The sequence below is a fragment of the Plasmodium brasilianum genome, chromosome 9 (genome assembly GCF_023973825.1).
Source record: "Plasmodium brasilianum strain Bolivian I chromosome 9, whole genome shotgun sequence".
Classification (NCBI taxonomy): domain Eukaryota; phylum Apicomplexa; class Aconoidasida; order Haemosporida; family Plasmodiidae; genus Plasmodium; species Plasmodium brasilianum.
In genome coordinates, this window is record NC_090122.1 from 1,504,759 (window position 1) to 1,527,927 (window position 23,169).

The 23,169-nt window shown below is 28.1% G+C and overlaps 5 protein-coding genes across 5 annotated transcripts; 3 read left to right on the forward strand and 2 right to left on the reverse strand.

Annotated features, from left to right (window-relative positions):
- Nucleotides 1–1,220: 1,220 nt before the first annotated feature.
- Nucleotides 1,221–6,370, reverse strand: MKS88_002946 (DNA-directed RNA polymerase I subunit RPA2; the record flags this gene model as incomplete). The annotated part of the gene is made up of 3 exons (XM_067215998.1): nt 1,221–2,143; nt 2,275–4,506; nt 4,819–6,370. The coding sequence occupies 3 exons, from the start codon at nt 6,368–6,370 to the stop codon at nt 1,221–1,223; spliced, it is 4,707 nt and encodes a 1,568-aa protein (XP_067073521.1).
- Nucleotides 6,371–8,556: 2,186 nt separating this feature from the next.
- MKS88_002947 (coatomer subunit delta) lies at nt 8,557–10,032 on the forward strand (the record flags this gene model as incomplete). The annotated part of the gene is made up of 1 exon (XM_067216000.1): nt 8,557–10,032. One exon carries the CDS (start codon nt 8,557–8,559, stop codon nt 10,030–10,032), a length of 1,476 nt encoding a protein of 491 aa, XP_067073522.1.
- Nucleotides 10,033–11,985: 1,953 nt separating this feature from the next.
- Nucleotides 11,986–14,163, forward strand: MKS88_002948 (uncharacterized protein; the record flags this gene model as incomplete). The annotated part of the gene is made up of 1 exon (XM_067216001.1): nt 11,986–14,163. One exon carries the CDS (start codon nt 11,986–11,988, stop codon nt 14,161–14,163), a length of 2,178 nt encoding a protein of 725 aa, XP_067073523.1.
- A 714-nt stretch (nt 14,164–14,877) lies between these two features.
- MKS88_002949 (PQ-loop repeat-containing protein) lies at nt 14,878–16,914 on the forward strand (the record flags this gene model as incomplete). Its single annotated transcript, XM_067216002.1, has 6 exons — nt 14,878–14,982; nt 15,188–15,313; nt 15,532–15,590; nt 15,841–15,877; nt 16,630–16,677; nt 16,852–16,914. 6 exons carry the CDS (start codon nt 14,878–14,880, stop codon nt 16,912–16,914), a joined length of 438 nt encoding a protein of 145 aa, XP_067073524.1.
- A 2,363-nt stretch (nt 16,915–19,277) lies between these two features.
- On the reverse strand, nt 19,278–22,664 carry MKS88_002950 (uncharacterized protein; the record flags this gene model as incomplete). The annotated part of the gene is made up of 1 exon (XM_067216003.1): nt 19,278–22,664. The coding sequence occupies one exon, from the start codon at nt 22,662–22,664 to the stop codon at nt 19,278–19,280; it is 3,387 nt and encodes a 1,128-aa protein (XP_067073525.1).
- Nucleotides 22,665–23,169: the final 505 nt, after the last annotated feature.

The following is a 23,169-nucleotide window of genomic DNA, read 5'->3' on the forward strand; positions in this document are numbered from 1 at the left end:
TATATATATATATATATATATATATATATTTTTTTTTTTATTGTTTATATTAAACTTAAAAATGTACATTTCCATAGGGATTTATTAAGAAATAAACGAAAAACACTTTAATTAATACAGTACTGTGTTATTATAAAGATGCTTTATGTACACATTATTAAATTTAACTTTCATGTAAATTTACAAATGAAAACAGCTGTTTCATTTTATGTCAATATCACAAATAAACATCAGTAAGGGTTACCCCCGAACAGTAGGAAATTTACATATATGCCCACATATGTACAGGTATATGTATATATATATATATATATATATATATATATATATATATGTTTGGTAAAACCTTGGATAGCGGGCGTTCATCCAGAATATCTTTCACCTATTTTATTCTCTTAGACATGCACCTTAATAAATATTTCAGTATGGGAACATGCTTTTATTGTTCAAATATTCGTATAATATATAAAAAATTTCATTAAAAAAAAAAAAGGCACATTCATAAGAACAATATTGTTTTTGTTCCTTAGATATACAATAATAAAATAAAAACATTGTTATGTTTGCTTAATTGGTAAATCGAAAATTTATATTTATTTTTGAGCAACAAGACTTTTATACTTTTCAACTTAAAAAAAATAATATTCAAAAAAAATCTACTCTTATTAGAAATGCAAGTTTAAAAATTTTGTAGTTTTTAATAACAAAATAAAATAGTAATTATTGTTTGTCACAAAAAGTGTAATTCAAAATGGTGTACAACATGTACTCGTGTGTTCGTGTTCGTGTTCGTGTTCGTGTTCGTGTTCGTGTTCGTGTTCGTGTTTGTGTTTGTGTTCGTGTTTGTGTTCGTGTTTGTGTTCGTGTTTGTGTTTGTGTTTGTGTTTGTGTGTATACGCTTGTATTTGTATTTGTACTTGTTTTTGTGCTTGTGCATGTTCTTGAGTGTGTATATACGGTACGGGTATAATATACACGCCTCAACGTTTTACATAACACAAAAAAATTTTGAATTTTTTTTTCCCCTCCATACTGCAAAAATAGGAGTAATATAAGGTAGCCTCTTTTATTTTCTCTCCCCTTTTTTTACTGGAAATGTAAAAAGCAGTTTTTGCTAGTGCATATATATATGCTGCTCCATCTTGTGCTTACAAACGTATCATATATAATTTGAGCACTCTGGTGAATAAGCACTACGGTTCAGGCTTTTCTTTCCCTCATTATTTCATGTTAAACATACTTTCCACAGATTTTAAATTTAATCTTATAGTAACATTTAAACAGATTAATTCATTTAATAAATACCTCAAAACGTATGGAATATAAATAATTTTACATGAAACTTTACAAGATTTGCAGATTGCCAATTTAGCATCTCCGCCAATATGTCGACCTTTGGATATCTGACCATTAGAATTAAATTGCATAATAGGAGATAAGATTAATCCACATTTTGGACAAACAAAACATTCGTGTCCATCCGAATTCAACAAAAATCTTTCATTAATTAAAAAACTGCATCCATGTGATATTAATCCATCTCTTTCCATTTCCCCTAATCTGATACCTCCATGTTTTTTTTTTCCTTTTACAGGTTGATGTGTTAAATGACATACGGGTCCAGTTCGCCTTACTTGAGCTTTGTCAAATGCCATATGCCTTAATCTTTGATAATATATTACTCCAAAAAAGATGTGCGCTTGCAGTGGTATTCCATAAATACCACTATACAGTAGTTCTGTTCCATAGTAGTCATACCCCTTGTTCAATAGCAGCTTTGCAAAGTAATCTATTTTTTCGTCATATGCCACCCGCGAGTTGTTACCACTACTTCTACCATCACGCCTACTACTGTTGCTGTTGCTGTTATTATTTATTTTATTTTTTTTCTGTTCATAATTATTTTCTGCACTAATATCCTCCGTTTCATCTTGTGAACTGTTTTTCTCTTCCCCCCCTAGTTCTCCCCTTTCTTCCTTTTTTTTTTTTTTTTTTTTTTTTTTTTCATCCCAGATATTTTGGTCAGATAAATTTTCCGCAGAACTTTCATCATGTGCCCCAGCTAGCCAATTTTTTTCTTCCGATTTTTCTACGACGCCTTTTACCTCTTTTTCTTCCTCTTTTTTTTTTTTTCCAGAAATCCCTTAACACCGCAATTATCGATCCACTCATTATTAAAACTTCTTTGTTGTGGGTACTTCCTAAACGGAGTAGCATCAATTCTTTTTCCATAAATGGAAGCGGCTTTTCCACAAATACTTTCTATAAGCATACCAACAGTCATACGTGATGGGATACCATGTGGATTAAAAATAACATCTGGTACAATTCCGCTCTCTGAAAAAGGCATATCTTCATGTGGAAATAATCTAGAGACGACTCCTTTTTGACCATGCCTTGAAGCAAATTTATCTCCTACTAAAGGTGGTCTTGTTGTTCGTAATCGTACAACAGCAACCTGACCAGACTTATAATTTGAGTTACTTACAAAGTCCACAAAATACTCACCGGAACTCTTAAACATTTCATATGTCGTTATTTCATTTTTTCTATTAATGTAAGAATAGAATGCATCTCCTTCTGAAATTTTCTGTGCAACAAAGGGTAAACCGTCCTTGTTTAACATTTTCCCCTTCTGTTCGTAGGTGTAGTTAGTATTGACAGCCTTAGCGCTATTATTATTATTAATATTATTATTCTTAGCTTCGACACTATTACTGCTTGGGTTGTTACCGTTGGTATTGCTGCTTAAGTATCTGATGTTATTACCCAACTGCAACTGTGCTGCTTCCCCCTCCTTTTGCAAATCTATTAATTCTGTTTTGTATATATGGGTCCTAAAAATACCCCTCTCTGCACTTCCCTTATTTATTATTAGAGCGTCCTCCATATCATACCCTGTGTAGGATAAAATAGCTACTACTGCATTTGTTCCACTTGGGTAGTTATCTACTCCATATAACTCATAGTCCCTCGTAACTACTAAAGGTAATTGAGGAGTTATCATTCGATATATTTTATTTGTAACTGTATACAACATGTTTAAGCTTTGTATTCCCATAGTCTGTTTCAACATTTGACATTGATATATATTACGAGGACTCTGATTGTGATCAGAAAAAGGAGTTAATGATGCTAAGAAAGACAAAAAAGATGTCTCTTTTAATTCCATATATTCAAACTTTTGTGGAATTTGTTCATATATATCTATATTCATATTTTCATCACTATCTATATACGTTGTTGATGATATATTATCTCCGTTTCGTTCTGAACTAACATCCGAATCGTTGCTTGTTGTTTCGTAATCCGAGCTGCTAACGTAAAAGGCGCCCCTCCCACTACCATGGCTACAACTACCACCACGGCTACTGCTATGAGTACTGCTACTACCGCTTCTAGTGCTGCTACTCCTATCACGCGCTTTATCGTCCAAAACGGCTAATAACTCCTTATTTACCCTTGAGCTGTCCAATTGGCGCACCCGTTGTTCATTGCCTTCTTCTAACGTCTTTCTATTAGATGCAGAAATTCTCTTTTTATTATTATAAAACAGATATTGCTGTTTTAGGGTTAACTTCTTATAACCACATTTTCTGGAGTTAACTAATTTCTCTTTTCTTTTTAGCAGCTTTCTTGATAAATTATTTCTTTTGATGTCTTCATAATTAATGGCAATGGATACATAAGGTTGATATGAAGGAGATATAAATTCAATGCATTTAATTTTCAAATTATATAATGGTCTAATAAGTCTTCCTGTATGTGTATTAATATTTATAGCATTCATCAATGTTGATTCATTTAAATATGCATTTATTTCGAAATAGGATTTCATATTATATAAATTATGATTTTTGGCATATTTTAATTTATATATAGTTCTCTTAAAATCATCTTGTCTAATATAAGTAATAGGAACTGAATCAACAATAATAGGAATAGTTTGTTCTTCATATATAGTTTGTATTCCACTTGTATCATCTAAATTTACATCAATACCTATTTTTTTTAAATACAATTTTATATAAAATTTATGTGGTTCGTTAGATGCCAAATTATGAACATAACAATATTGAGTTAAATGATTCAATAAACCACAAGGAGTACCATCAGGTGTATGAACAGGACATATAAATCCCCATGACTCACCTAATAATCTTCTTGGACTTAAAACTTTCACATCTTGAAAAAACGTGCCTCTATGTATGGATCTAAAATTTGTTATTAACCTTAAATTATTAATTTCATCTGCTAAAACAACCCATCCACTAGTTTGTTGATACGGTATTTTATCGGATATAATATTTCCAGTCTTAAAAAAATATAATATACACTTACCTATATCTGTTAAATGCCTTACACAATCTAAAAACATTGCATTATCATTAAACAATTCTTTTAAATAGTTATTAACACCTGTAAATAATTTCTCTTTCTCGCTGATAAATATCAATTTCAGTTTTTTCAACGAATCGTTTCTCTGGCCGAAGTTTTCCACACTTTCTGTAGGGAAGGGAAAAAGAGAGAAATATTTGTCATGTACAGGTGCTCACTTATATAACATATGAGACGTAAAGAGATAGAAGCACATAACAATGGAAGCACATAGCAATGGAAGCACATAACAATGGAAGCACATAATAATAGAAGCATATAACAATAGAGACATATAACCAGGTAACAGACAAACCGCTAACAGCCTAACCGCACATAATCATACATTGAAATGCAAACCAACGCTCTTACGTGCACGTAAATTAGCAAACGGAGGTACTTCCACTCGCGCGTAGGCACTCAAACGTATGTGCAAATTACCTTGCTGGGTCAGGAACGCTTCCCCCCTATCGGAATAATTATTTCCCAGTGGAATCTGATTTAAATGGCCTTCACTAATTTCATTTTTTACCATTTCAGTGTATCTATAATATATATTTTTTACAATTCCTTTAAAAGTTTCGTATCTTTTTTCTAAATGTTTATAAAATGATCTACTATAATGATGATAAAAACGACAAAGACAAACTATTATTTGTTCTTTCATTATATTTGACAGTAAATTACTGCATGTCGTAACTCCTTGGCTCTCTAATGAATCCCTGTTAATTGGTGATATTAATTTGAATTTACTTAAAACTAATGTTTTAAACATAACACAAACCGTTTCAAATTTTTCTGAGTTATTTAGTATATGGGGTAATATACAATACTTTAAAATATTTTTGCCTTTTTTTTCAAACGTAACTGAATTGATCTTAAATAATCCTCTTTTCATATAACAAGTTTTCCCAAGAAAACTAACATTGTACTTATCAAATATTTCTTTTTCATTAATATCATTTTTTAAAAATATAGAATTTACATATTCCTCTATGTATCTCTTTGCATTTTCATTCTGAACGCCTATTTTGAGTTTATTAAATATATAGCATTTTTTTTTTATAGGACTTAAAAGTATTAGTAATATATGAAATGGGATTGAGGATGGCGTATTTTGATATCTAAAACAAAAAACAACAGAATTATATCTCGAGTATGTTAAAAAATTTGTCATATTCGAGTTATCACTTAATAAACAATTAATATGAACAATTCTGTCAGTACCAAGAAGTATAGTATTATACTTTCCATTAATTACGAATCGAATAATTTTCAAACGCCCTGATATAATAAAAACCCCTCCTAATAAATTTTCATCTTCTCCTTTTTTCACTAATTCTTTTTTACTTAAATTATTTAAATTGCATATATTCGATAAAACCATTATAGGCATATTACCAACACTAGCTGTATAACTCACTATTTCATCTTTATATTGTTTATTAATTTTTATTAAAATTTCTCCTTCATATGTTCTATTAGATAATTTACATAAATAGGGATAATCATTTCTTGATTCCCCACTTTCACTTTTTATTACTGGATTTTTTACTTTTATTTCACTTATGTAAAATTTTACTGTATCATATGCTTTTTTATTAATATCCATTTTTGTATACATATTGACCTGAGGTGAAAACTCCAATACTGGTAATGTATCTGGCATATTTTTTACATAAACATTTATAAAAGAATTAAAATCATCAATATGAGATTGAAGTAAAAATTTTGTAAAAATGTTGTAACTTCCATTAATTATTTTATGAACTTTTAATTTCATATGTGGATATAAAGACTCTATAATTTTTACATGTAACTTTATTTCTTCCTCTGTAATTTTTAAATTAAATTTTTTTAAACTATCTTTCTCTTCCTTATTTTCACTTATACTCATTAATTTATTGCTACCGTTGTTACTTTTATTCCCAATATGACTGCTTATTTTTTTATCCCCATTTTGACTCCTAAAGGTAAATGTATTTTGTATCATCTTTAGTTAGTATACACCTCTATCTTTTAAATGTTTTAATATGAGTTCCCTTTGTCGTGGGGCTCCCACGCTCCCGTTTCTTCTTTTTTGTGTTTATAGAACTACGAATGCACGGCGCGTCGCAAGAAAGTATCAAGCGTGCCGGCATATATATATACTTGAGTGCATATTATATACATACAAGCATATATTTACATATATACATACACATACATATAATACATACACATACATATAATATATACACATACATATAATATATACACATACATATAATATATATACATACATATAATATATATACATACATATAATATATATACATACATATAATATATACACATACATATAATATATAATACAGTATCTTATCTCTTTTCAAAATGCAGTTTTTGAGTAATAGCTCCCTTATAGCGTCTTCACAGGGGCGAAATACATTACAACAAAAACGCTGCTGCACTTGCCATAAAAAATTTCTAAATATGGTGGATGTAAAAATAATTTATATGAATAAAACAATATTTATGTATAAGGATGTCCTCATGGAATATCTTTTTTCAAATCAGCTACAAGCACAGTTGTAATATAAAGCAACGTTATATAAGAAGGGGAAATTTTGGAGCAGAAAAAATATGATGAAATTGTTGCTAATGGGAAGAAAGTATGTAACATATTCATATATACATATAGTGTATGCATACGTACATATAAACGTATTCAAACGTGCAAGTAATATATACAAAAATGCAATAATTAGCTCCAACTTAATACTATATTCGTTCAGTGAACAAACAAAAGATGTAGGACCACGAAATTTCAAATCGACAAAATTGCTTTTAAATGAATAAAATATTTATAATAAAGAGGTTGATAAATAGAATATGTTAAAAATCAATTTAATTAAAAGCGTTAAAAACAAAAAAAAAGTATATCTTTTTTCCTTTTTTTTTTTTTTTTTTTTTTTTAATCTCAATTTGAGAAATATTTTAAATGTATTATTGAATTCGAAGAGGCACGAAAGTAAAAATTATTTCCTATTCATTTTAGGATAACAACATTTATTTATTTATTCCATTTTATTTTACCGTGGTTTTCCGATTTTTTTTTTTTTTTTTTGAAAACTTGTGATTTTTAATATTTTTGTTCTCCATACATATTACATGCATACGTAATATATATATTTATAAATGCGCATGATGCGTACAGTAATTAATCAAAAGTATTTTTATATTTTGTGCAATACGTGTACCTACTGATAATAAGTGTACGCATTTACGTATACATAAACATATATACATATAAATATACATATATTATATACATATATATATATTTATATGCTAATACGTGGCTTTTTTTAATTTTGATATTTTTTTTTTCTCTCAAATGGCAAGTACACATATATTTGAGCAAATAGATATGAATATATGATTTTTAAATATATTTCTATTCTCCATTTTATTTTAGTATTTCTGGTTTGGTTAATTTTTTTTATTAAATTACATTTTTTTTCCCGTACATATAAAATATAATTATATATATATATATGTACATTTATGTACATTTTGCTATTTAACATGAATTTTTATCTTGGGTTATAATATATTTCATTTTGTTCATGTGGATTCACATTTTTACATTTATTTATTAACATGTATGCATTTGATGTTCGTATTTTTTGTTGCCGCTTCGTATATTTTATAACCTGTTCGTATATTTTATGACATGTTCATATTTTTTTATGACCTGTTCATATTTATTTATGGTCTGTTCATATTTATTTATGGCCTGTTCATATTTATTTATGACCTGTTCATATTTATTTATGACCTTTTCGTATTTTTTATGACCATTTCGTATTTTTTATGACCATTTCGTATTTTTTATGACCATTTCGTATTTTTTATGACCATTTCGTATTTTTTATGACCATTTCGTATTTTTTATGACCATTTCGTATTTTTTATGACCATTTCGTATTTTTTATGACGTGTTCATATTTATTTAAGTATTTATTCATGATATGCGCATACCCGCATTCACACACAAACTAAAATTCTTTCACAAATCGTTGATGGTTGATATTCAGTTTTGGTCATGTTTAGATTTATTTACACGAACTTTTATTAGATTTGAATGCATACTAAAATTTATTCGAACGCGTATATAGTATTATTTTCCAAAAGATGACTGTGTTAAGTGCAGCTATAAGCACAAAAAGCAAAATTTTGGTTTCTCGGCAGTTTCAGAATATTAGTAAGTGTGATTTGGACTCGTTGACTATTCCCTTTTATAATTTAATCGAAAGAGAAAGAAGTGATCACACGTATATAGAAACTGATAAGGTACGATATGTGTACCAACCGTTGGATAGCATATATATTTTTTTAATAACAAATATAAACTCGAATATTATAGAAGATTTAGAAATAATAAAAGTGTTAAGTCAGATTATACAAGATATATGTCAAGGAAATATAAATGAGAGTACAATTTTAAAAAAATGTTTTACGATAATTTTTTATATTGATGAATTAATTAAAAATGGAGTAAGAGAAATTGTAAATACGAATCAAATAAAAACATATATTGAAATGGAATCACATGAAGAAAAATTACAAACGATAATAAGAGAGAATAAAGAAAAAGAAGAAAAAGAAAGAAGGAAATTTATTGCTTCGAAATTAGAAAAAAATAGACAAAAACAAAATAAAGGTAGTACTAATAGTTTTATTTCAAATGATATTATTAGTGCACTAGAATATAATACTAGTATTATAGACAATTTTATATATAAAAATGAAGAGCCAGATATTATGGATGAAAGTTTCGGTACGCATAAAGGTATGCAGTTAGCTAACAAGAGAGATAATCATATAAGAATATTAGATGTAGTAGAGAATAATAAAATAGAAACTAAACCTACAATAAATGTTAATTCTCTTTTTGATAAATCAATTAATATAATAATAACAGAAAATATTATATGTACCTTAAGTTCTGAAGGAACTTTATGTGATTTAGATATTCAAGGTATTTTCAATTTGCAAATAAATAATCATAAATATTCTAAGGTAATAGTAGAATTAGAAAATGAGTATTTAGATAAAGCAAAAATACATCCTATATTAGACAAAAATAAATATAATTCTAACGTATTAGAGTTAAAGGATAAAGGAAAAAATTTTAGAACTAATACTATATACCCGTTATTAAAATGGAAAATAAATTATTTAAACGATTCTTATATTCCTCTTAACATAAGTTGTTGGCCATGTGAAGACAGTGAAAGTACATTACTAAATTTAGAAATTGAAAACAAAATGAAAAATATTGATGAAGTTATATATGACCTGAATGTCAATTTAATGTGTCCATCATCGAACAAACCGCAAATTATTAGTAAAGATAAAGGAGTTATTGAACATGATGGTCTTTTATTATCTTGGAAAGTTGGTACATTAAAAAATAATCAAAACTGTCAAATAGAAATATCTATTCAGTCCAAACCAGAAAGTGTTTTCCCCTTTTCTGTGGAAGCCAAATCGAATATGTTATCCCATAAATTGAATGTTTTAAAAGTTTATGATGAAGATACAAAAGAAGATGTAGAATATGAAGTTAAGAAGAATATCACATATCTTTTTACTATTAATAAGTAGACGAGTATTATCATGAAAGAAAAAAAAAAAAAAACGAGGATTGTATTATTTCACGACAGTGCTTCATTTTAGATAATATTTTCAAAATCAGATGTGTGAAATCGCCATTTTGTTCTGTCGTATATGAAGTATAGTTTTAATCTACCGAAAAAAAAAAAAAGGATAAAATAAAATAACAAAATATTAACATGTCAAAACAACCAAATGAGTACTCGTTTGAACGTAAAGAAAAGGAGTTAACATTAGCAATCGATTTTTAACTGGAAAATAATTTTTTTTTCAATTTTGGTAGTTAAATTGGGATATGGGGGCTGGAGGGCTTTGTTTTTATAAGGTATCTCGTCTGCTGTCGCTGTAACTCTCTCTCATTTTTTCTTTTTCTTTATCTTTATCCTTTTATTTTTATTTTATTTTTTGGGTCTCTTTTTTTCAAGTGCGCATGGGGAACCATGTATATTTCCCATTAATGCATTTTTCTAATATGAACTTAAAAATGTAGAAAAAAAAAAAAAAAGGCAAATGGCACGCGCATATAGAATTAATAAAATCTATAAGTTAAAAGTGTAGTAGCATTTTGAAATGGTAGCATGGATATGGGACGTAACGCAAAATTGTGCTTTGTGCACTGCGTGTATATATATATATATATATATATATATAATCTTGCGCGTAAACACGTGCATATCTATTTTTTGAACGGAAGTTGAAGAACAATTTAATTTATGTTATGCCACGTTATTTCCACTTTTGTATATACTGTACACGTTAATTATTCCACTGTGAAGAAGCTTTTTTTTTCTTTTCCTCACATACATCATTTTCTATTTTTTTTCGTAGTTTACAAATTTATGTATGCGTTAATGTAACTTCGTGTGATGAAAACTGCATCAGAAGAATATGCCGCATTATCTATATAATAATATATATATATTTAGACAATACTGAATTGTGTTAAAAACATCGAATTTATTATAAGTTTGCTTGTTAACATATGAAATTTAAGCATAGCAAATTTTTAAAGAAAAAGGAAAAGAAAAAATAAGAAAAGACTACTTTCTCGACCAATATACTAAAAAAAAAAAAAAAAGAACGACATATTATATATACATTTTTCCAAGATCCAGTACAGTATGAGAACCATTTTACGCGCTGAAAAAGTCAGTTTTTTTGAATCAATACATGATTAATTATAACAAGGACACAGTTACTTAGTTCTTAAAGGTAATTACAAAATTTTGGTAGACATGTTAAGGAACACATGTGTATATGTGCATATATTGGAGCTCCTCTCGTTTCAGGCTTAATATAAAAGTTATATTTCTGTTCTTTAGACATATAAAAAAAAAAAAAAAAAAAAAGAAAATCCGTAGCATTACTATATGACAGTTAAGCGAATAGGATATATGCGGCATTTTACCCCATTAAAAATGGCCATTTGTGTAGGTCCATTAAATATATTTGCGTATTTATGAATATATGATGTTTTTTTTTTTTTTTTTTTTTTTTATTCTTCCGATCATATTTCAAAAGATTGTCTGTAAAATGAAAAATGAAATAATTGAAATAATTTATATATCTTAAATAATTTTTATAAGAATAAAGTGTAAAAAGGGGCTATTTGTCTTCACATTGATGCTACTTAGATAAGAGGGAAGGATAAAAAAAAAAAAAAAAGAAGAAAAGTAAAATAAAATAAAGCAAAAATAAAATAAAGCAAAAATAAAATAAAGCAAAAGTAAAATAAAGCAAAAGTAAAATAAAGCAAAAGTAAAATAAAGCAAAAATAAAATAAAGCAAAAGTAAAATAATGTAAAAGCAAAAAAAAAATAAAAGTAAAAAAAAGCAAATGCAAAAAACAGCTATATTATACGATCGCTAAATAACAAGTCGTAACAAAAGCAGAAATGTTTGCCTAGATTAATATTGCTCCTGAGTTTGATAGAGCCAAATTTAATGTGTCAAAAGGTACATAAGGGATTTTTATATAAAGACTGTGTTTTGTATGTCGGTGAATACGTTGTGTCTGATGATACGGCAGATGAAATAATTGTAGATAACACTAAAGATGAATTAGGTAAAAAGAAAAACGACATAGGGGGTGAAATTACAAAAGAGCAATGGGAGGAAACAAAAGTATATAGACTGAATAAAAAGAAAGAAGAAAACAAAAAGGAGAAGAGGGGGAAAAATGATAATAAGGAAAAAAACGAAAAAAGAGACGAAGAAAAGGACGATATAGTTGTCCACAAAAATGAAGATAATAATGAATGCAATATTTATAGTGATAATAAGCGCAATAATTACAGGGATGACCACAAAAATGAAGATGAAAAAGGAAGAAGGATAATTTTGGAGGGACCCGGAAAATATATCAAACAGAACGAAATTTTCGTTGGTAATTTTGAAAAAAATGAATACAGGAAAGGGATATGGGTTAAGTACAGAAATATACATAATTTATTTTTCTACATGAATATATACGATATGATGCTAAAAGAAAACCGAGTGCATGAAAAACATCAAAAAAAAAAAATAGACATGGACAATTTTAAAAATTTGTTATATGTACCTTTAAAAGAGGTTAACATATACATAGGGGAGTTTGATAACAATATGTTTAACGGATTTTCATTCTATTATTTTTACCCTTTCTTATATATTGGTTATTTTGTCAATAATTTAATGAACGGTTATGGCTATATGTTTTATATTGCTTCTGTAAAGGAAGAAAAGGACAGAATGGAAAAAAAAAAGGAAAAAAAAGAAAACATTTTTGCTACTTATAGCTTGTTCGATTTCTTATTCGTAAATGGGACGAAAAATGAAAAAGGAATAACAAGAGTGGTAGACACAAAATGGTCCGAGGAGCTCGTAAAAAAGGAAGGCGGATTAACGGTGGATATAGATGTTGACGTTGATACGACTGTCGATAATGCTGTTGTTAATGCTGTTGATGTGGTAGGGGAAGGAAAAAATGGGAAGCAAAAATTACAAAACGGTAAAAATAAAAATAGCGCTCATAAAACATTGAAGCCGAAAGAGAAGGATAATATCAAGGATAAACTATTATTCAGGACCTATGAGAAAATAGAAAAAATGATTAAAGAGAAAAATGAGTTAAGAAAAAAGATTCGAGAAGAGATGAACGGAAAAAGCAGCTCTATCAATTTAATAGACAAAATCGAAAAAAATATTTTTAAAAATTTTAAATTGCAAATTAAAAAAGATAACAAAATAAAAAGGATAAAAAAATTTTTAAATGAAAATGAAAAGGTAAATATATTCGACATTTTCAAATATATATCTTATGATAATTTATTTTTTAAAGGGTATTTTTATAACAACCATTTTTCATCAAACACCAACGAACAGGAGATATACAAAACGATTTTTCTTGAATTGTATAAAGATAGTATCATTAAAAAAATAGAAGTAATTAAAAGAAATGTAATAAATGGAGTATCTGATGACGATTTGCTTATAAGTAATCAGAATGCCTTATACATTTTAGAAAAACGAAAAAGGAGTATTGAGGGAGATGAGTATGCCACTAAAGAGGATGGGAAAAGTGTGTTCGCTGATAACGCGCAAGGTGAGGGCAAAATTGGGACGCAAAGTGGGGGAAAACTCAATGCAAAGGAAAATGCAAAAGACGTAAATGAAGGCACGAAGGAGGGAATACAAAATGAAAATTTTAAACAAGAATATTTTAAGGATATCATAGACTTTAACTTGCTTAAAAATATTTTCGAATCAACATCACACAGCAATATCAACTATTCTGTTGAGGTAGTTACGGACAAAGAATTTCTAAAATACAAAATAAAATGTAACGAGTTAATAAAAAAAATGGATGAAGGAAGGGAAAATTGTCTGGATAAAGTTAATTTAAATTTAAACGGATACTACCAATTAGTCGTTTTAAATTTCAAGTGCAAAGACGAAACATCATTTAATTTAAATATAAACAAATGTAATATTCAAAATATACACAAAATAAAAATGTTTTTTATCTCTTCCGATAAGTCATCAATAATTAAATATAATGCATTTCATCTGCATTATATATTTGTGTACATTAGAAGCGCAGAAAAAAAAGGCAAAAATAAACTGAAAAAAATTAAAAAATAGAAAATAAAAAATGTAAAATTAGCACCTTAAGCATAAACTCTTTCTTTATGTTTCTCCATCAGCTTAAACTTCTTTTTATGCTTCCCTTTTTTTTTTTTTTTTTTTTTTTCTAATTCCTTATATTTAAGTGGTATTGAGTGTATGCTTTGTTCGTATAAGAAAAAAACAAGAAAAAAAAAATTTTTTAAATATTGAACCATAAACAATAAATGATCAATAAACATTGAGCAATAGTATAGTAGTAATAATCATAAACTTTTAATAATAAAAGGATGCGTAAAAAAAAAAAAAAAAAAAATGCAGAGAAGGCAGATAATAAAAAAGGTTAAAAGCTGGAAACCCTCGAAAAATTAAATTAATACCAAATAATTTTTTAGGCATTATATGCTACAAAATTAAGATAGTAATATCTATTTTGATTATGCAGAAATAGGCGAACCGGCACCACTCCGTATATAACAGATATAAATTTATGTGTGTATATATATATATAGATAGATATAGATATATATAAGCATATATAAATATCGTATATGTATATACATTAATATATGTGCCCTTATAATAATATTTATATATATATATAGAATAATTTATATTTGTTTCTTTATTTAATGAATTATATGTTTATTCTTTTGTTTAATTTCCCCCGACCACCCCTCACTATTTACATTTCTTTCGCACATTAAATAAGCCCAAGGACACAATATTAAAATGCAAAGAACAAATTTTAACGTTTTTTCAGAAGAATTCTACGATAGACAAAATGTATTATCTGTTAGTGCAAAAAGAAAAAATAAAGCAGAAACTACACAGCATGTAGGATACGAGGAATATACATGTGTGTAGTAATATACACGTAGTCAGATGGATATATATTTATTTTCCCATTTTTTCAATGTTTTTCCATTTTTTCCCATAATTTTGCATTTCTTCCCAATTATTTCTCATTATTTCTCGTTTCTTCCTCATTATTTACATCTTTCTTTTTATTTTATTTTCCCATATTTCTGAACGATTTAAGGCGTTAAATAACTTATTAATATGCTCTCTCATTGTTGGTTCGTGTTTCGTCAAACTTCCTCAATTAAAAAAAATTATTTCAAACAAAAACGCAGCTGGTCTTTCAATTATATCATTCTATTTAGAGGTACTATTTTTTTTAATAACTACATAAGTTTATTTATGTGTGTTTATGCGAACAGTATTTTGTTTGTGCAAACAATTAGGGAGTTACTGCAAAAGGAAAGATGAATAATTGTTTATGAGAAGAGACACACGAAACAGTTACTTATGCATATAATAAAATAGTACTACAAATTTTAGAATAATATAATAATAATTAATTGCCTTTCATTTTATTTCCAGATAATAGTATCCACTTCTTTAATAGCCTTTTCCATAAAAAAAAAAATAAACTATAAATTGTACCTTGACATTATTTTGATAAGTTAAAAAATTACATATACTTATATGTATGTGTGTGTGTATGCTTTTATGTATATATGTACGTATGGACGCATATGCATATGCATTTTTGTATGTATGTTTGCCTTATGTAGGTTCGCCGAGAGAGTGAAAACTAGGGCGAAACGAAAGAAAGACAATTTAGGCTTTAATTTCTGTGCAATTTTTTTTTTTTTTTTTTTTTTTTTTCACTTATGCCCTTTTCTGTAGACGTGCAGAATCTTTTAATAGTCTACTTTATGTGGAAGTACAACAATAAATATTCAAAATATAAGAAAGCATTCAAAATTTCATTTTATGTGCTTTTTAATTTGTACTTGCTTTTCGCCTTGCCTGACGTATTGGTCCCTCTTCTTGGAATTACCTCTGCTCCATTAAGTTATTCGCTAAAAAGGGAAAATAAGAGAGAAACGATTAAAAGATATGAACGAGTGGACAAACGAATGAACGATGAATATCCTTTTTGCATACGCTTCCCAACAATCTCTGCTTTTTCGAAATAACCGTAAATGCACATTTTCATTTTTTTCAGGGTGCCTTTCAAAAATACCCCAAATTTACCTAAATCACAAAAATAAAAATACAAGGAACTTATCATTTACATCTTGTGTTTTAGTCTTTTGTGGAAATCTTGCGAAAATATTTACTATCCTTTTTAACATAGATAATATAATTTATATAGTATGCAACCATAAGACGAAATTAGACAAATAAAAGAACAGATATTATGTGCACATACGTACATACGTGCTTACGTACATACATATATATATGTGTATGTTAATACCCACGTATAGCATAATAGAAATGAAAAAAGTCGAAAAATATTGTGCATACTTTTTAATAAATCAAAATAGACTTTGAAAATTACGTATTTTGGTGATATATTGCTTATATATTTATGCTCTTCATTTTTTAGTAGACTGCACTAACAATGGAGGGCAGTTCATTTTTACTACTATTATTATATTCGTTATCTTCATTATTTTATTTTCTAAGGTCAACTGTGGTTTTGTTTCTTTTTTAAATATTATCATTTTGCTGCAAGTAAAATCATCGAGCGAAAAATTGGACCTTATCGATATATTTTTTTTCGTTCTTTTCGTTCTTTTCGTTCTTTTCCTCATTTTTATATTTTTTGTCCTTATGGCCTCTAATCCGTTTTTTCCCACATTTTCCCTTCCAATGTAATCTCCTCATTTTTTTCTTCGATTTTTTTAGATCTTTTATTACTGGAACAATACGAAGAAAGTACTAGCTCAAGCTGAGAAGAAAAATTTATGAATAAATATTTTTTTGTTTTTTGCTTTTTTCTTCTCTTCTTTTTTTAATTTTTTTACATTTTTCCTTTTTTGTTGTTCTGTTCTGTTCTGTTCTGTTGATTTTTTTTTTTTTTTTTTTTTTTTGTTACCTATAATCCCATTATCCCAGCTAAGTAAATTCCTTTAACATTCATTTTAGCATTTTTACAAAAAATAGTATGTAAATGTGTTAAATCAGGAGAGGGAAACAGACGAATAGGTACTTGATAAAGTGCAAGAAGTCTTTCCGCCATGCTGGTTGTACGTATATACATAAGTATATATGTATATGTGTATGTTTATGTGTTTATGTATGTATGTATGCACTTATGCATATATGTATGGATATTTCCACGTACTTGGAATTATCCCCCAGAGCTCTGTTCATTAATGTGAAGTTTATTCCTTGTTCATATTTTTTTTTTTTTTTTTGTATAAACCCTATGTACAATGTTATGTTAAAAAAGTAGACAATAGATTATAGAAAATGTGTGCCTCATAAGAATAAAAAATTACTTACAATCATATGAAAAAAAAGAAAATAATTGGATTTCTTCCGTTTTTATCCTGCTAAATTCCACAAAACTGTACACTATATAAACGCTGAATAATGCTCAGGTAAATGTTCTTAGCTAATGTTGGATCGTTTATAAATCTATTCCTTAGTAATAAAGAAAAAAAAAAGAAAAGAAAAATGCACGTTAAAAAGTTATTCTAATAAAGAGGTTATAGCCTCGTTCAAAAATAATTAAATGAAAAAAGGGCCTATTAATATATATATATATATATATATATATAGTGTGTAAAAACTTATCTCATTAGGATAATTTTATTTACGAACTGTTTTATCAAGTCGTGCAGAATAAAACAAAAATTATACTGAAATGGGAATAAATTACGTACATTTGGTACTCGGGAGAAATATGGCGTTTAAAACTTTTAGAAGCCCTCCTTAGTGATTGTCTGCCTATCTGTATGTATATGCATTTATATGTATACGTATTCATATGTATACGTATTCATATGTATACGTATTCATATGTATACGTATTCATATGTATACATATGTATATGTAAATATATTCATATACATATATACATATGAACATATATGTGCCAGCTAGCTATTAACAAAGAGTGGGAGAATATACTCAGCTTTCATAGTACGCGCTTTTTATTTGTTTCCAGTTAATGATATATATATATATATATATATACATGTGGGGAATGTTTTTTCCCCTTTTCACTCTTATGATGTGTACAATCAACCAAATATGTCTAAAAAATACCGCTTCAAATTATGAAAAATATTTAGTGCTTTTATTGCACTCTAATGTATGATGTAGAGCTTATCAATTATTTGAGCAATTAATTATAAGCAACGCGCTCTATATAACGAACGTTTTAATAGAACGTTTTAACAGAACATTTTAATAGAACTTTTTACACAATACGGAAATATCTACGAATAAAAATTTTCCAAAATTTTATATTTTTTATATTGTTTGTGTATGCTTCTCGTAGGTTTATATTCGTATGAACAAAGGTATTCAAAAAAAAAAAAAAAAAAATAATAATAATAAAAAATAACAAATAACAAAAAAAAAATAAAGCATAAAAACATAGCCTAAAAATAATGCATAAACATATAGCTTAAAATTAAAGCGCAAAAATAAAGAATAAAAATAAGGCACAAAATTAAAGAATAAAAATAAAGCACAAAATTAAAGAATAAAAATAGAGAATAAAAATAAAGAATAAAAATAAAGAGTAAAAATAAAGAATAAAAATAAAGAATAAAAATAAAGAATAAAAATAAAGAATAAAAAATAAAATAATATTTAGCATAAATATAACAAAATAAAATAATTTTTAATTTATTAAAAAATCACATAGGAATGCGTAAAATTGTAACAAAACATTTATTTCTTCATTACACACATATATATATAATATATATAATATATATATATATATATATATATATGCGTAACGCAGGCAAATCGTTAAAGAAAAAACATATACATATTGCACATTAATATGCATATATACACATATAGGAGTCATTAATGACTATAATATATTTTAAAAAAAAAAGGAATATGCAAAAGGTTAGTTATAAAACAAATGACACAGTAAAATATTGCTATTTTTCAAATAACAATTTTTACTTACAAAGTTTTCAAAATTTAAAAATTCCCCTTGGTGCGTCTTCATTCCCACGTTGATTGTGCCATATTTCAAAGTTCACTTTTTTTTTTTTTTTTTTTTTTTCCCCTATATTTTCCTTTTCTTTCCCTTCCTTTCCTTTGGTATTTTTTCCTCTCCTCTCCCCCTCACTTGGGTTCACTTCAATTTAAGGATAACAACGGACATATCATCGAAAAATTTTCTCCTACGATCACGGGGCATATTAACGATGTTTTTTATACTTAAACCCGCATGTACTGCACATTTTTTCAGAACTCTTCTAATAATTTCCTTGGAAGCTTTTTCAACTGAAAATTCATTTTGCTTAATAGTATCATATAATTCATAATCACTTAAAAAGTCAGAAACTCCATCTGACATAAGAACAATATATTCATCATCAGGATTTCTCTTAATTTTTATAACTTCTGGAAAAGCAGTAATATATGAAAAAGAATGTGGTTCATTAACAACAAATCTATTCTTTTTAAAATCAAAAGCAAATATTTTATGTTTTAAATAAAAATCGCCAAAACTTCTTGTACATTGTAATCGACCTTTAACATAACAGCGACCAACATCATTATGTAAAAAATCTAAATGATCTTTTGTTAAATTTATAACCTGACTAACTTTTGTATTCCCAATCTTCCTATGCTTCTTACACATTATAACATCATCTTCATTTGGATGTTCTAATGTTAATCTTATTCTTTCACTTAATTCACTAGCATTATGAATATTATTTAATTTTACCACTTTATCCTTTGTAATTAATAAACCTTTTGAGTCCCCTATATTACTTACATAATAATTTTCTTTGTCTATTAATACTGTTAAAGAACATGAACCAGTTCTTGTAAATCTTACATTACTATCAAAAAAAAAATCTTCTGCACTCTTTAAAATGTCTTTATCTAAAAGAACATGAGCTTCTTCTAAACTTAAAACAATATCACTAGGTGATAAAACATTATTATTACTTTTTCTTAATTTTTGTAATAATTGTTTTTTTATGTAAAAACCTAACCATCTTTTCGCAGTATCTGAAATTATATGTCCACCATGACCATCCATCACTCCAGCAAATATGAAACCACCATTTCCAAAATTGTTCTTGTCATTAAATATTGATTCTTTTTCTAAATGGATGCTAGAATGATCCTTTTCTTTCTTCATATATTCCTCCTGAAACGTTCCCGACGTACTTGCATTACTACTTCCGTTTTTGGTATCTTTGTCCATATCCAATTGTAACATGCTTACATTACCTTCTCCTCCTGTACCTTCGTTTCCCCGCGTTTCCCACGTATCTGTAGCTGCTTCTCCTTCTCCTACATTTTCATTTACCTGCATTTCCCCTATATTTGTAGCTACTTCTCCTTCTCCTGCATTTTCATTCTCCTGCGTTTCTAACGTGCCCTCTATTTTTTCTCCCCCTTCTGTACTTTCGTTAGTCGACGTGCCCCATGTATCTGTAGCTGTTTCTCCTCCTTGCGTACTTTCGTTAGTTGACGTATCCCCTATATTTGTAGCTACTTCTCCTTCTCCTGCATTTTCATTTGCCTGCGATTCTAACGTGCCCTCTATTTTTTCTCCCCCTTCTGTACTTTCGTTAGTTGACGTATCCCATGTATCTGTAGCTACTTCTCCTTCTCCTGCATTTTCATTCGCCTGCGATTCTAACGTGCCCTCTATTTTTTCTCCCCCTTCTGTACTTTCGTTAGTTGACGTGCTCCATGCATCTGTAGCTACTTCTCCTCCTTGCGTACTTTCGTTAGTTGACGTATCCCATGTATCTGTAGCTGCTTCTCCTCCTTTCGTACTTTCGTTAGTTGACGTATCCCATGTATCTGTAGCTGCTTCTCCTCCTTTCGTACTTTCGTTAGTCGACGTATCCCATGTATCTGTAGCTACTTCTCCTCCTTGTGTACTTTCGTTAGTTGACGTGCCCCATGTATCTGTAGCTGCTTCTCCCCCTTTTATATTTTCACTAGTTTGCGTTTCTGATCTATCCACTATTTTGTCTCCCCATTCTACATTTTCACTAGCCTCAGTTTCTGACATGCCCTCTATTTTTTCTCCCTCTTGTTTATTTTCACTCTCCTTAGTTTCTAACATATCTGTAACTGCTTCTCCTACTTGTGTATTTTCGCTAATCTTCGTTTCCCATGTGTTTGTAGGTTCTCCATTATTTTCGCTGGTTTTCGTTTCCCATGTGGTTGTAGCTTCTTCTCCTTCTTTATTTTCGCTAGTGAGCGTTCCTGACGTTCCTGCAATTGCTTCTCCTGATACTGTACCTTCGTTAGTTTGCGTTACCCATGAGTTCTTAGTTTGATCTGATTCTTTCATAGACTCATCTACACCTTTACTATATTTGCCTTCTTCTTTCCCTTGGTCATAATGCTTATTTATTTCTTTATCTACAGTTTTCTCTTTCATTCCTTTTAAATAATCTGATGCTTGTACAACTGCTTGAGCAACTGCTTGAACTACTCTACTATCTAATGCGCCATTTAATGTTCCGTTTGTTTTCCCGCTTGCTTTTCCTCCTGCTTTTCCACTTGCTGTTCCACTTGCAGTTCCGTATGATGAGCCATAAGCTGTGTTATTTGATGTTCCGTATAATGGGTCCAGTTGTGCGATATCTGCTATGTTACTTGTTTTGTTATTTGTTGTATTATTTGCTGTTCCGTATAATGGGTCAAACAGTGCCATATCTACTATGTTATTTGCTGTGTTGTTTGCTGTGCTATTTGTTGTGCTATTTGTTGTGCTATTTGTTGTGCTATTTGATTTGTTAACTGATGTGTTATTTGATGTTTCGTACGATGAGTCAAATAGTTTGCTATTTGTAGCATAATTTTCTGTGTTCCTTACTTTTTCGTATGGTGAGCCAAATATTAGATCATCTTCTGTTCCATAAGGTAAGCCATATACTCCACTGTTTATTCCATAATAATATGTACCACCGTTAGTTGCATTTCTAAATATATCATCAATTACGTGTGCAGGTGGGACCAAATAATTTTCTATTATGTTTTTTTCAAAATTCTTAACAAACTCCATATCATCTGTATCTGTTATATCTTTAGGATTAACATATGGTTTGAAATTATTATCAGTTATATCTAATTTATATACAAAACATCTATCTTCTATTGGGGTATTCGATGCAAATTGCATCATACTAATTTTCTCATTATTATGTAAAAAAAAATCATTTTGATATTCCTCCAAATTTTCATATTTCAACTGATAACTAAATGAAGAAAAATAGTTCTCCCTGATATCATTATCATCAACATGTTCGTTACCTGTGCTGGTAGATCCAAGGTAATCGAAATGTTCATTATATCCTGATGATACTAATTCATTACATGAGACAGAATTACTATCAAATAATACTGCTAATACGGTAACAACTAAAAATATTAAAAAAAATTTCTTCCACAGTTTTTTTTGAACTAAATTTGAAATGCTACTTAAGATTTTCATCCTCATCTCCTTCATTTTGATATGCTTTTTCATATTTATATTCATCTTTATTTTTCCTTTACTACCATTATTCAGTATGTGTACATATATATATATATATATATATATATATGTACGTTTATTTTTTTTCCCCTTCTAATATCTAATTTTATATTAAAATACACACAAAAGAAATTTTTTTTTTTTTTTTAATATTATTCTTTAAAATAAAAGTTCTATCTAAATACTACCACATTATAAGATAGTTATTGGGGCGAAAATATATTTTTAAAAAACAAAAAATTAAATAAAAATGAAAAAAAATGACATAAAAGTTAAAGGAAAATTACCACAAAGTTGAAGCAAATAAACACGAATATGCACAAATCAATAAAACGTAAAATTATACACGTACATATTTATATTTATATTTATATATATATATATATATGCAAGCAAACACACGTACATACATAAACATATGCATGCATACGTAATCCAAAACATAGAGCAACAGTAGTAAAAGATGTTTTAACTTTTCATACCACATATAAGTACACATTAAATTTTA